Raw genomic sequence first — 14,499 nt, forward strand, 5'->3', positions numbered from 1 at the left:
GAAAAACTCTGAAAGAGAAAGAGGGAGGGATGAAAGGTGGGAGGGAGGGAAGGAGGAATGGAAGGTGGGAGGGAAAAAGGAGGGAGATCTTGGGAATGAGCATCTAGGAGACAACCCAAAATATCATAGACAATTGAGATTGAAAATTAGGTCCAATATAGAGGAGAAGTTCAGACGATGACAGAGAAAGTTCCTGATGTTCAACAATAAATAGAATAATCAGTCTGAGAAGCCACAACAAACGGACATGAACAATGCTAAGAGCAGCATACAGAATGCCCGTATGTGATGTCAGTGTGATGACATGACATCACAGAGCATACCACAAGAAATCTGTGAAGACTACCATTACACCAAGCATATTTCCTAGCCAAATGCAATGAAACTAGCAATGGGCAGAAAGAAAACTGGGGAAATTAAAGTAAGTGGAAATTACTATACTCCTGAAGCACCATCAATTACATAAGTCAAAAGGGAAATCAGGCAGTACTGAGACAAATGAAAATGGAAACACAAAGCTGGGTGGGGTGTTGCACGCCTGTAGTCCCAGCACTCAAGCGGAGGCAAAGGCAGGCAGAGCTCTATGAGTCTGAGGCTACGCTGGCCTACAAAGTCCACAACAGCCAAAGCTTGAAAACAAAATAAAACAAAGGGCTTGAGAGATGGCTCAGAGGTTAAGAGCACTGATTGCTCTTCCAAAGGTCCTGAGTTCAATTCCCAGCAACCACATGGTGACTCACAAACATCTATGATGAGATCTGGTGCCCTCTTCTGGCCTGCAGGTGTACACAAGATATCAAAATTCATGGGAAACAGGAAAAAAACAGCACTAAGAAGGGTTATAATATCTGTTATTAAAAAAAGGAAAGCTCAAATCAATAACCCAACAAATCCTAAAGTTAATGCTTAGGAGGAAATTAGAACATTTACAGAAAATAAAGGATCTAAACAATAGAAAAATATCAACGAAGTGAATATTGTTTTGTTGTTCTTGTTTTCTTATTTTAAGACAGGGTCTCCCTAGGGTAGTCCTGGCTGTCCAAAACTCACTCTAATGACATGGACGGCCTCAAACTCATAGAAATCTACTTGCTTCTGTCTCCTGAATGTTGGGATTAAAGGTGTGTGTCATTATGCCTGGCTAAATTGGTTTTTAAGGAGTATAAAATTACAAGGTAAATTAAGAAAAAAAAAGGATGTTTAATATGTCAATCACTTTGATATTATAATGCTACATATATTCAAATACCATACTGCATATATTAAAATATTTACAATTATTTGCCAACTAAAAATAAAAGTATTAAAAATCAGGTGCAGTGCTATACACCTGTAAAACCAGCACTCAGGAAGCTAAGGAAGGCTTTTGTGAACAGAAATATGTAACAGTATTATTAATACTCTGGATGTTGTTTATTTAAATGTTTTACATAAAACAATAGTACCACATTGAAAAAAGTCTCAAGTAAGATTAGAAATAAAGGAGGAAGCATGAGGACATACTAAGATAAAGTCCGTGTTGATAAATCAGTTCTCACGACTTCCCACTAAGGTGTGAGCTCAGGACCTGATGCCTCACTGATGGTTTCTGCAAAATATTTTAATATCGATCCTTCTCAAACTCCTATAAAAAGGGAAATCTGAAGCTCATTTTATTAATCCAGCATTACCCCAATGCCAAAGCCGGACAAAGATATAACAAAAAAAAGGTGTAAACTGATAACCTTAATGCAACATTGTCTGTAGTCGGGTGTGACGCTGCACACCTTTAATGCCAGCACTCAGGAAGCAGAGGCAGAGGTGGGTGGATTTTGATGACGTCAAGGCCAGCCTGGTCTACACAATGAATTTCAAGCCAGCCAAGACTACATAGAGAGACCCTGTCTCAAAACACCAAAACAACCACGCAACCCCCCCCCCCAAAAAAAACCATCCCAACTGTCAGTAGCACACTGACATTAACATATTAAAAAGACCATACACCAGGATAAAGTAGAATTTATGCAAGGACTGATCAACATATAAAAATCCCAGTCTCGGGAGGCCAAGGCAGATATCATCCGAGCTGTCAGCCCAGCCCAGGCCATCAGCATCTCTTCCTGGACCACGCGGCCCAGCCTGCACCCCTTTCTTCAGCTTACTTTCTCATAAGCAGCCATAAGGTTCTCTCTACTTGGTCCGATCATCCTCGAGATATTCCTTCCCTTTCTCAGATATGCGCCAAGAGAGGGAGACAAATACAACAGGACAAAAGTAAAACGACAAAGCGTAAAGCAGACTAGGCGGGTAGAGTATATGTGAGCACAGGTAATGTGGCTTCCTGCATACTTCTACCCAAATTTCACCTTAACAGACAGACTGCCGCTTACTGTCGTCTACGAAAGGTCTTTTCTAGCCACTCAACATCCTTATTCTTTTCCATAATACTTCCCATGCAGAATGTTCATCCATTTATATTTCTTTCCTTCCCACCTCTACCCATGCATGATCAATACCACCCCAGAGGTGAGAACAATCCTGGTATACACCAGGCTCAATGCTTACTGCCCAATTAATATACTACCTTCTCAGTTACTTACAGGTTTGTAACCAGCCACACCCAAAACTCAGGAGCTTAAAACTGCAACTTATTGCATCTCATGATTTTATAGTTAGGAACTAGGCAGAGCTTGGCTGAACAGCCTGCTGTATCACATCATCACGAGAGGTCGTCTGATGATGCGGCAGAGGGGCCTGTTTAGCTGAGTCCTGGAAGTCTTCTATGTGCCTGGCACCTTGGTGGGAACAGCTGGAAGGGGAAAGGCCGTCTGGGAACACTGAGCATCCATCCACACATCACCGCTTTAGTGCAGCAGCCTCAGCAGTCAGACTTCTAATAGAATGGAAAACTCACAGCTCAAAACCTGAGTGTTCAGTGCCAGGCGTGGTGGTGCACGCCTTTAATCCCAGCACTCAGGAGCCAGGTGGATAGCTGTGAGTTGAGGCCAGCCTGGTCTACAAAGACAGTGTAGGACAGCCACAGCTACACAGAGAAACCCTGTTTCGAAAAACCCAACCCAAACCAAACCAACAAAAACCTAAAAACAAAAACCGAACAACAAACAAACAAACAACCCCCCAAACCCCCAGTGTCCGAAGCTGTCTGGATGAGCCCTGGTAGGCTGTGGTCACATGGTGGGGGAAGAGGTCCTCTTCTGTCAGAGGTCTAGGGGAGAGGAATAGGGCAGAACTGGGAAGGGGGCTGGGAATGGGAAGATGCAAGTGAGGGGATAACAAACAGGATGTAATCTAAATAAACTATAGTAAATTAAAATTAAAAACCCATGAGTGTTCTGCTAAGTACGGTAGAAATACACATGACCTGTTGTAACCAGCTACCTGTTAGGAGTCATGTGGCAGCTACTCCTTCATGCTCCATTTGTCTAAATCAATCCACCCAGATTCAAAGGAACACTAAAGAATCAGCAGCCAGTCTGAACTGTCACAAAACCCCACAGTCCACAGTACAGAGCTTTGGGCTTAGCAAATGACAGGAAATTGGGAACTTAAAGGAACTAAACTTCCAATTGTGATAGTGTAACCAGAAGAGAGAATAATCTGACTTTATTACCGAGGCACAGAAAGAACACTTGCAAATGCTCTGTCCTCCTCTCCTCCTTCTCAGCACTGCTTTGGTTTTGTTACTGTTGTGTACTGAGGCCTGGCCTCGCCCTGTAGCCCCGGCAGCCCCGCACATCCTTACTCTCCTAGGCTCGCTGGGTCTTCCTGTTTCAGCCTCCTAAGAGCTGACAGGGAAGGGCCACCATGTTCATCTTATCTACATAATTAAAAAAAGAGAAAAGCTAAGAGTCAACTCAGTTTAGGAGGTCTGGGACGCCCCTAGGAGCGTCCTATCCTCTCCCTGAGCGCCTTTCTACACACACTCATGCGTAAATATGTCAAAATCTTTGTGATAAACCCCAACTTTACTTTTAAGAAAAGTCTATGGTGAGCTTACTAGCAGAAAGAGAAAATTAAAAAGAGAATTGGAAGAGGGAGCCAGCAAGGTGGTTTAACAGGTAAAGGTGCCCAATGTGCAAAGCGCACACACACCCACACCCACCCACACACACACACACACACACACTCACACAAAAGAAAACCGAAAACCCCCAAGGCCATAGCCCAAGAGAAGGCATGCATATCCCTTTTGATAAAAAAAAAAAAAGTTTAAAAGGTAAAGCTAGTACTCAAAATAGAGACATTTTAATTAAAATTCAATAATAAAAAATACACAATCAATTAAAAACGGACAAGAGAGTGCTGAAGAGATGGCTCAGAGGTTGAGGGCAGTTTCCGCTCTTCAGGAGGACCTGGGTTCAATTCTCACAACCCATTTGGTGGCTCATAAGTTCCAGGGGATTCGATGCCCTCTTCTAGCCTCTGTGTGCCCTTATATGCATGTAACACAGAGACATACATGTAGTCAAAACACCCATACCCATAAAATTTTGTCTAAATTAAAAAAATTTTAATGGACAAGAGCTCTATATAGATTCACTAAAGATATATAGACACAAATAAGTATATGAAAAAAATCTCAATATCATTTCACATTAATAAGCTGCAAATTAAATAATGAGATACTACAGATCCACTTAATGATGAATATTAAAAACAGAACCAACAAAACAAGACACAAGAAAACCAAATGCCAATGCTGAAACAAACTGGATCAATAAGAATTCTCATTCACTGAGGGTCACAATGTGAAGTGGTGCAATAACGTGGAAGTTTCTTTTAAACAGAGGCTTTGTAATATGGCCAAGCAGTTGCTCTCTTGATTACCCAAATAAATTCAAAGTGTGTATGTTTAGAAAAAAACCTGTACATGGACTTTTACAATAGTTTTCTTTATAACTGATAAAACCTGTAAGCCACCAAGATGTCTGGTGGTAAATATATGAATATATAAACTGTGATATATCCATATAGAATATAATTTATTGTTTAAAAGTAAATAAGCCCCCTCCAAAAGAAAGAAAGAAAGAAAAAACAAATAAGCCAGCAAGCTGCAGAGTGATAAATAGAAACCCAGAATGACCGCTGCTCGAGAGAGAGCCAATCTGAAAGGCTACATGCCACATGCTTTCACCCCTGGCACACAGAAAAGCCAAAGCTCTAGAGATAGTAAAATGAACAGTGCCTGACAACCACACTGACCAGAATGCACAGTGTGGAGCCTGCCCCGAACATCTACAACACAACTACTGCACCTGAGGCTCAGGGGTCATTGCGGAAGAGGGGTGGGAGACTGTAAGAGCCAGAGGAACAGGGAGTTTGCTATGAGATGGTGTCCCTCAGGAATGTCAAAAGCTATCCCCACAAGTCTCATTGACATGCCTGCCAAAATATGACATGAACAGGAACAATTATAGACATGCCGAAGTGGCCAGGGGAAAGCCCATGCAGCCTTAGCCCTGCACAAACAACTACAGGCAACTAAGGCATGCTGAGAGTAGGAGACATCGTCTTCCCTAGGGAAGACCACATCAGTTGGTGATCTAACTCCTAATGGTCATCCCTGAAAACAAACACAGAAGTAACATTATACAAACTGAGTAGGTTGTATTTATGTGCTTAGAAACACACACACACACACACACGTAACACAAAATAAAGAAAAAGAGGCCATGAACTTGAAAGAGAGCAAGGGGAGGGAGGGGCACATGGGAGGTGCAGGAAAGGAAGATGGGAATAATGTCATTATCATCTTAAAAAGTTAAAAAAAAATTAAATATTTAAGAATGGATAGTGAGCCAGGCGGTGGTGGCGCACGCCTTTAATCCCAGCACTCAGGAGGCAGTGGTAAGAGGATCACTGTGAGTTCAAGGCCAGCCTGGTCTACAAAGTGAGTCCAGGATAGCCAAGGCTACACAGAGAAACCTTGTCTCAAAAAACCAAAAAAAAAAAAAAGAATGGCTAGTGCTTGCCAACAGTTCAGGTTCAAGGAGAAGAGCTGTGTAGATGAGCACAGGGGCTTCTAGACAACGCAATCACTTATCCTAACCCACTGTGCACACTACTGTGATGTAGACACACGTGTTCATGAGCAGAAAAAAGACAAAGACCCTCAACACATGCTACACCTTGTAGAGCAGAACTAGAGAAACAACATGAGGAAAGCCTGCTGGCTGACACAGCTGTGTACAACTCCTTTTCTGGTCACTGTCTACCTACCATGTTGTGCTCAGTGAGATCAGGAGAGGAGGGAGAAAGGTGTGGGGAGCCAGGCTACCTTAGTTCCTGGGCTGCCCACACAGACTGTCTCCATGTGCTCACATGAACCTTAAACATATGGCGTCCCCCTCCACACTGCCACTGTGGCCAGCTGCTTCTGCTCACACAGCAGAGACACAACCCTCACTGCCAGTTCTTATTTTCACCTTCTACTGCTGCATAGCAAATCACCCCAACTCTAGTACCTAACACAAATTTAATATCTCACAGTTTCTATGGATCTTGACATAGGGGATGTGGCTCTTTGCTCAAGTCTCACCAGCCTGAAATCTCACCTAATCTCACCGAAGGCCCAAGTCCATGAACCCCTTGCCTTGCCTCTGGAGAACTGGAAGGTATAAAAACTACTCCTTGCCACAAGATGGCATTTTGCTTCTTTGAGTCTATCTCATTGCTCAAAACCCAATCTCTTTTACAGTCCCACCTGATTAGGGCAGGCCCATCTGCATAGCCACCATTAGTCCAAAGCCAGCGGTTCAGGGCCTTCATGAAGCCTGCAGGGCCCTTTATCTGTCATGTAATACAGACCAGCCAGAGGAGTGAAAGTCACCAAGCTCCCTGACACTTGAGGCTGAAGGACTATACAGGAGTGTGCAGCAGGGGGCCGCCTCAGAATTCTGCCTACCATGTGGAGAATTAATCCTGAGGAAGTCAACACTTTACATTAATCCTAATAAAGCTGGCCATTCCTCACATTGCCCTCTTAAAATAACCTTCAACAGTCCCACATGAGACAGAAAATGGACTCCAAACTTATTATTCAAGGTTCATCCCAGAATCCTTGCTCAGTGAGTTCTCACAGGGGAGGGGAGGGGGGGTAATGGGTGGGATGGACCCTGTGTGCCTGCATACCTGCTGCCTCCAGACCTAATCTGCCCTTTCCCTCCTAACTTAAAGCCTATGCAGACTTCAAGAAGCTGCACGGAGCCTCCTACAAAGCCTTTCCTGACCCATGTTGAGTTTTTCTTCATCTGAATTTAGCCAGAAATACTAGAGTAGACTGCAAAGATGACCAAATACTTCCCCCCGCCCCTTGTTCACGTCCCTTTGCAATGCAACTCTGAGAGCCTAAGGACTGGGCCCTGTGACGCTCCTGATCCAATGGAATGCCAGCAAACATGCTACCAGGGCTGAGTGCAGCTCCACGGCAGAGCACTGTCTGGCATCAGGAGGCCAGACTCTACCCCAAAACCACAAACAAAGCCAACGCAAGCACTGGGTATTAAAATAGGGCTTGCCTTTGTGCTGTCCTAGGACCCTGCCACCACTAGCAACAAATGATGACAGACATGAGGCCGAGTCACTCCTGTGGCCCCAAACAACCATGGACCTGTCACATGGAAAATAACAACAGTAGTGCTTCAGACCGTGGGGTGTACACCAGCTTATATTTAATCATTAAAATAAGGAGACTCAAAATCATCTTTTTTTAGTAACATTTACTTTACTATTTCATATCGGTATACATTTAAAACTCATTTACTATTCATATGTGTGTGTGCACACATGTATGGTGTGAAGAGTGTCATGACAGAGTGCATGTAGAGGTCAGAGGGTAACTGTGGAGTTGATTCTCTCCTTCCATCTTTCAAAGATTGAACTTTAATCATCAGGCCTCTATAGCAAGCAATTTTTAAAAATTTATTTATTTACTGTATATGAGTGCTCTATCTGCAGAAGAGGGCATCAGACCACATTATAGATGGTTGTGAGCCACCATGTGGTTGCCGGGAATTGAACTCAGGACCTTTGGAAGAGCAGGCAGTGCTCTTAACCACTGAGCCATCTCTCCAGCCCCTATAGTGAGCAATTTTAAATGCTGAGCTGTCTGTCCAGCCCTTGGCGTGCTTTATTGTAAGGAGTTCATTTTACTTACGATGGATAAATTGTATGAACTGGTTTTCAGTATCTGAAAGCTTACCCAAATAGCTAGAAACTTACCCAAACACTTGGCTTAAAAAAAGAGATTGTATTTATTTGTTTATTTTTTATTTGTGAGACAGGGTTTAACTATGTAGCTCCTACTGGCCTGGAACTCCCTATGCAGTCCAGCATGGCCTTTAGCTGAAAGAGATCCACCTGTGTCTGTCTCCAGAGTGCTGGATTTAAAGGTGTACATCAAAAAAATATATAAATAAATAAAGGTGTACATCACCATACCCAGCAAGATTTAATTGTATTTTTCTACGTATGTGTGTCTGTGTGTCTGCGTGTGGATTTGTCCCTGTGGAGGCCAGAGAGGGTACCGGAGCTAGAGGGTATATGCCCTGGAGCTGAGTTACAGGTGTGAGCCGTCTGACACCCAGGTGGAAACTGAGCGCAGGTCTTCTGGAAAGCATTATATGCTCTTAACTACTGAGCCATCTCTGCAGACTCACAGCGCTTGATTACCAACCCAAGTGTCACTAACAGGTAAATGTACAAGTGATCTGTGGTATATCTATATACAGAAATATTGTTCAGCCATAGAAAAAAAATGAGATTTTGATGTATGATGTAACATGAATGAACCTCAAAGTCATATGCTAACTGGAATTAGACATAAAAGGGACAAGTATGACTCCACTTAAGAGTATGAATTTTAACTATACATCATGAATATAATAAGTGTTACTGAACTGTGTATTTTACAATGGCAAATTTCATGTTATATATTCCTTATAGGATTTTAAATTAATGGTGTTATATACTCAAGTCCACTGAACTGCACACTCTAAACAGACCTGAATAGCATGTGAACTACAGCTTTGTGGGGGGTGGGGGGGTTGGTTTTTTGAAACAAGGTTTTGTTTATTTTTTGACAGGGTTCCTCTTTGTGTAGCCCTGGCTATTCTGGAACTCATTTTGTAGACCAGGCTGGCCTAGAACTCACAGAGATCTGCTTTCCTTTACCTCCTGGGATTAAAGGCATAAGGCACTACTGGTTAGTATAAACTATATCTTAATAAAACTTTTAAAAAGTTAAAAGCATAAAAACAGCACACCAGGCTCAGTGGGTGAAGGTACTCTCAGCCAATCCTGACGGCCTGAGTTCATCCCCAGGTTCCACACGATGAAAGACCTGATTCCTACAAGTTGTCCTTTGACTTCTGTTTTTGGGCCATAGCATGTGCAAACCCCTGCCGCATGTACCCTAAACACATAAATGTAATAATTAAAAAAAAAAACCTTCAACCTAATTTCTAGAGAATGCTTTCAGCATAGAAAATCAACAGGATCCAAACTGACAATACAGACCATAATAAACATTGTTGACTGACCGCCTCATTTCGTGGGGGGTGATGTTATTAAATGAATATTGAAAAATTTACCAAATGCCCATTTTTTCCAATGACCATTTGAAAACTGTATCAGAAAATTAAAAAGCCATTACATTTAGGGTTATAGGAAAAAGTAATTCATGCAGGAGATTGGGAAATAGAATAGTCTTGATTTCACCTTTTTATTTTTTATTTTTTTAATCTCAGAAAACCACCAAGTTCTAGGTAAATACACTGGTCCATAGTTAGCCTACTGAGGTACTGAGGTACCACCTTGTTCAGCATGCTTCCATAAAATAAGTCTGCAAACACAAAATAGACACAAAAACAAATCAAACCTTGTTTCAAAAAACCAACTCCCCCCAAGTTGTAGCTCACATGCTATTCAGGTCTCTGTTTAGCGTGTACAGTTCAGTGGATTGGCGTGTAAGTCTAGTCATGAGCTTCTGGTGTACCCGGGCACGCTGTGTCAGCTCTTTGATGAGAAGCACTGACATAGGAAATGCTCCAGGCTGCCCTCTCTGAGGCATCCAAGGCCACTTCTGTGCATGGGGCATGCATTCTGCACCAGCTCTCATAAGAACACCCACTTTCACACGCACTGCCCCACACTCCTGGGATGGGAGGCAATCAGTGTTGGTGCAATTCAAAGTTTGGGGTCAGGAGTTAGGGAGGCAAGTGCGCTCTCTCTCTCTCTCTCTCTCATTCTTTGTCTCTGTCTCTCTCTGTCTCTCTGTCTCTCTCTGTCTGTGTGTGTGTGTGTGTGTGTGTGTGTGTGTGTGTGTGTGTGACTGAACATCAGGGTTTCTCATATTTACACCCAGAAAAGGAAGTCTGGCTTACAGATGCAAGAAGTATTACTTCATTTAATGGCACAAGAAAAACGACATCATGGAAAGCAACACAAGGATTAAGAGTATATTTATATACAAAGTTCTCAGTTCCCAAAGTTGAATTCTAGGTAAGTTTAGCTACTTCTTTCCTCTGCTGGGAGCAAAATGTCAACATGATTTTTTAAAAATGAATAATTGTAGGGGCTTGAAAAAAATAAGGATCAGGTTGGGTCAAGTAACTTGCAAATATACCAGGAAAAGCCAATCACCAAAGTTCAACAACACTCAGACTTTTAAAACCTACCTTAAATTTATAAAAAGGGGGGCTGGAGAGATGGCTCAGAGGTTAAGAGCACTGTCTGTTCTTCCAAAGGTCCTGAGTTCAATTCCCAGCAACTACATGGTGGCTCATGACCATCTATAATTAGATATGGTGCCTTCTTATGGCAGGCAAGTATACATGTGGGCAGAATACTGTACAAATAATAAATAAATAAATATTTACAAAAAGGAAAGTAAGAAGAAAGGAAAGAAGGCAAATGAGAGTTTGCCTAAAAGCCTACTTGTAAGATTAGACAACTTCCTCCATCTTTTCTGGGCGCTCAGTAACATTTTCCAAGAGAATGAACTCTAAAAAGCATATGCAACTGCAAACAGAATGATTCTGGAAAAGAGAATGGCTTACAGTTTTGGTGAGTCCGGGAAGGATTCCGCTCCTGACTCAGGAAAGCTTTGGGTCTGCAACCGACAGCCAGTGACAAGCGCGTCTCTCGGCTGCTCAGTGCAGACTAACTGTGCCGTCTCCCTCTTGGCTCGTGGATTTGGCAGTGACTCCAGATGGTCTAAAATCAGATCATCATCACTTATAGAAACTGTGAGGTCATCGCTGCTGCACAGACTTTCCTCCTCCTGCTCTTCCTGCAGTTTTAAGAAGGCCTTTTGTGACTCTGCGTCCCCATGGGCAAGATCATCTGCAGGAGGAGAAGAGAATGCATTGCTGTCACACAGTTCTGAGAGACCCAATAACAGAGGACGGAATTTCATCCTTTAAAAATGTATATAAGCCTGCCAGGTGAGTTGATGCATACCTTTAAGCTCAGCAGAGGCAGGAGGATCTCTACGAGTTCAAGGTCCCCACTTGGTCTACATAGAAAGTTCCAGGCCTTCCAGGGCTACACAATGAGATTGTTAAAAACAAAACAAAACAAAAATAAAGGCAAAACCAAAGCCGTAAAAGCACAGGACTGGGAGACAGCTCAGTCAACACAGTGCTCACCTCGGAAGCACGGAGATACCAGTTCAATATGCTGCATGCACACAGGCACAGGCTGAAGGGCTATGTTTATATTCCCAGTGCCAGAGAGGCGGAGGCCGGGGGATTCTTGTGTTCCCTAGTCAGTCAGTCTAGACTAAGCGGTGAACTCCAAGCCAACGGAAAGCCCGTCTCAAAGGAACCAGGTGAGCCTTTCTTTCTGAAGCTGACACCCACCTTGTCCTCTGGCTTCCCACCACACGCACACAGGTATGCCCCACCCCTCCCCATGCATGTGCTCACACACACACACACACACACACACACACACACACGTACATACATAGAAATGCCTTAAAAATGTAGAAACAACCCACAATTACAGTATTTAAATCTTTAAAAAATTTACTTTTTTTGAAAATGTACAAATTTAGTGGTGCTAAGGGTCAAGCAAACGCAGGGCCTCCGGTAGGATAAGTATATATCTACCACTGAGCTGAACACCCTTAGCCCTCACAAATATTTTAAACACTTTTTAAATATATGATTTTAAAATTTTGTGAATTTATCTTTTGAAACATTTCCATGAACACATCTAAGAAGTCATTAAATGAAAAAAAAAAAGTCATTAAATGGAACTCAGTGACAAAGTCATTTCTTTGTTCAAAGAAATAAAGTCATGACCCGAAAAGTTAGGTATTAAAAGAAATCAGCACTAAATTTTAGGCAATTAAAAACAAAACAAAACAAAAAACCCAAAAACCAACAATTCAGTCTGTCACCTCACCTGTGAAACCTTCCCAAGCAGAATGCTTCTCTCCCTCCCACTTATGTGCAGATGCACGGTGTTCTGAGACTGATAATGGCGGGCTGGCGCTTTCTTCCCCGACTTCAATATGTTCCCGTGTCAGTATTGCTGCGTCTGATCCCTCTGATCTGCTGGAGCTGTCACACTTTAAATCAGTGGCTCTGTTCTCGGGACTTAATCTTTCCCGTGCCGAGGAATGGGGTTCAGCAGACTTTCTGCCTTCAGATGAACTACTCTCGCTGTGACGTGTGCTGCTCCCTATCTCCAGGCAATGAGTTTGTTCTTCCTCAGACAATACGCAGCTTGTGACTGGCGTTTTCTCACCAATCTGAAGAGATGCCTTTCCATCTGGTTTGTCAGACTTATTTGAGCACTGTGTGTCACTATTAGTTTGTACTACACAGCTGTCTGTCACACAGCTGCTCTGCGCTGTCTGTTGGGGTGAATGTGGGTCAGGGATTGAAAAGTTCTTTGTGGGTTGGTTGGATTTCTGCTCTGAGCTAAAACCGTCAATGCTTGAGATGGCTGACATCTGGTGGCCCATGAAGACTGTTGCCGGCTGATACAATCCTCTTGACATGGCTGTCCTTGAGTTAATTCCTGCCTGCACTGCATCCTGCAAAAGAGGTGTGAGCTAAACATGTTGCATAGGAACAGTTAAGTAGAGAGGGGAGGATGGAAGGAAGGTAACCGTAGAAATCAGCACCTACCACCCATAGATGAAACATGACTTCCCACTTAATGAGCTCGCCCGCCCTACCACAGTCCAGGTTACTCCAGCAATAGCAAGGGTGCTGTACAAAGCAACTCGCACCAAGAGCAGCGGAACTCATTGCTGAAAAACGAAATGCATACATTGAATCCAGCTGAAGTGCATGCCTGAAAATAGAAAATTTTAGGTTGCTTTTTAGGTTACTCCAGTGACGTTTCCTGAGTGGTGGTGAGTTTTCCAAGTGCTCTATACAGAGCACACTCAGCACTATCAGAAAGGAACTTGACAGAATTTAAAAAAAACAAACAAACCAGCAAACCAGGAGAACACGTAAGACAGAATGAGAGGGTTCAAACTCCATTTCTACTGCTACGTATAAAATAAAAACTTTTAGTGGTGACCTTCACAGTGGCATTAAAGCATACCATAACACACATAGAATATTCACAATTTGTAATCAAATTAACATCAAAATTTCCTGAACATCTTCAAGAAATGTATAAGTAACTTAAATTTACTGGCATGTTTGTGGGAAAGCTGAGCCTGCTCTTCGAAGGAGAAAAGGAGACAGAGAGGCAAAGGCGAGCAGAGGGCCCGGCTTGGACGGGTTAATGTGCAACAAGCAGAATGCGAGCAACAAGCGTAGAGTCTTCCAGGAGGCAAGGCCTTTCTTCTAGAGGAGCAGTGCTCCCCCAAGGCGGGAGGGGCTCACTCCCCGGAGGCTTACACCGCAGGCGAGGATAGATGGAAATCCCAACATGCAAACTGCAAGCCACGGGGGCTGCCAAGAGGGAGCAACAGGACCCAGGCTTCCCTGCAAACACGGCCTCTTCTAATCCCACAGGAGCAGGACAAAGCCACCACCCATGCCCAACTCCGCAGCCAACAAACACTCTCTGCTCTGTGGCAGGTGACGACCCTGAAAAGCTCTTCAGAACCCAGGAGTTTAACCAGCTTTCTAGAAATCTGGGGAGCATTTGTTTAAGAGAACCAGTTAGACCTTGAAAAGAACAGTAAGCTCCTGGGCTCCCAGGTGCTGGCCAACCTGGCCACCTGGCCACACAGAGGAAACCAGCCACACTTTCTGCCGGAAGCGGAAAGGAGGCAGAATTCTTCCGAGGCCTCATTTCCAGACAACAGGCGTCATGTGACTATGGAAGTTCCTTGGGGGACTTCATGCAAAGGACTGTTTTGATTTGACCCAGCTTTGAGCTGACCCAGTGCAAACAGCTCTGTTCCCAAAAGAGTGCTGAAAACAATCAGAAGCAGTTGTCTAACGTGGAAACTGCCCAGGACTGTAGACAGCGCTCAGAGTCAACAAAGGCTACACACGCTGTAAGGAGAAAGCCGGGCAC

General features: G+C 43.4%; 1 protein-coding gene across 6 annotated transcripts in view; it reads right to left on the reverse strand.

Moving 5' to 3' along the window:
* KIZ (kizuna centrosomal protein) overlaps positions 1-14,499 on the reverse strand; it is a 103,924-nt gene that overhangs the window by 59,474 nt on the left and 29,951 nt on the right. For all 6 annotated transcript variants that reach the window (XM_084776137.1, XM_084776134.1, XM_084776136.1 and 3 more), the window contains 2 exons: positions 12,412-13,048; positions 11,058-11,343 (listed from right to left, as the gene is read on the reverse strand). In XM_084776137.1, the coding sequence (XP_084632263.1) occupies positions 11,058-11,343; positions 12,412-13,048 (923 nt within the window). The remainder of the gene's footprint in view (positions 1-11,057; positions 11,344-12,411; positions 13,049-14,499) is intronic.

Source organism: Acomys minous (genome assembly GCF_964271855.1).
Source record: "Acomys minous genome assembly, chromosome: 3".
NCBI lineage: Eukaryota > Metazoa > Chordata > Mammalia > Rodentia > Muridae > Acomys > Acomys minous.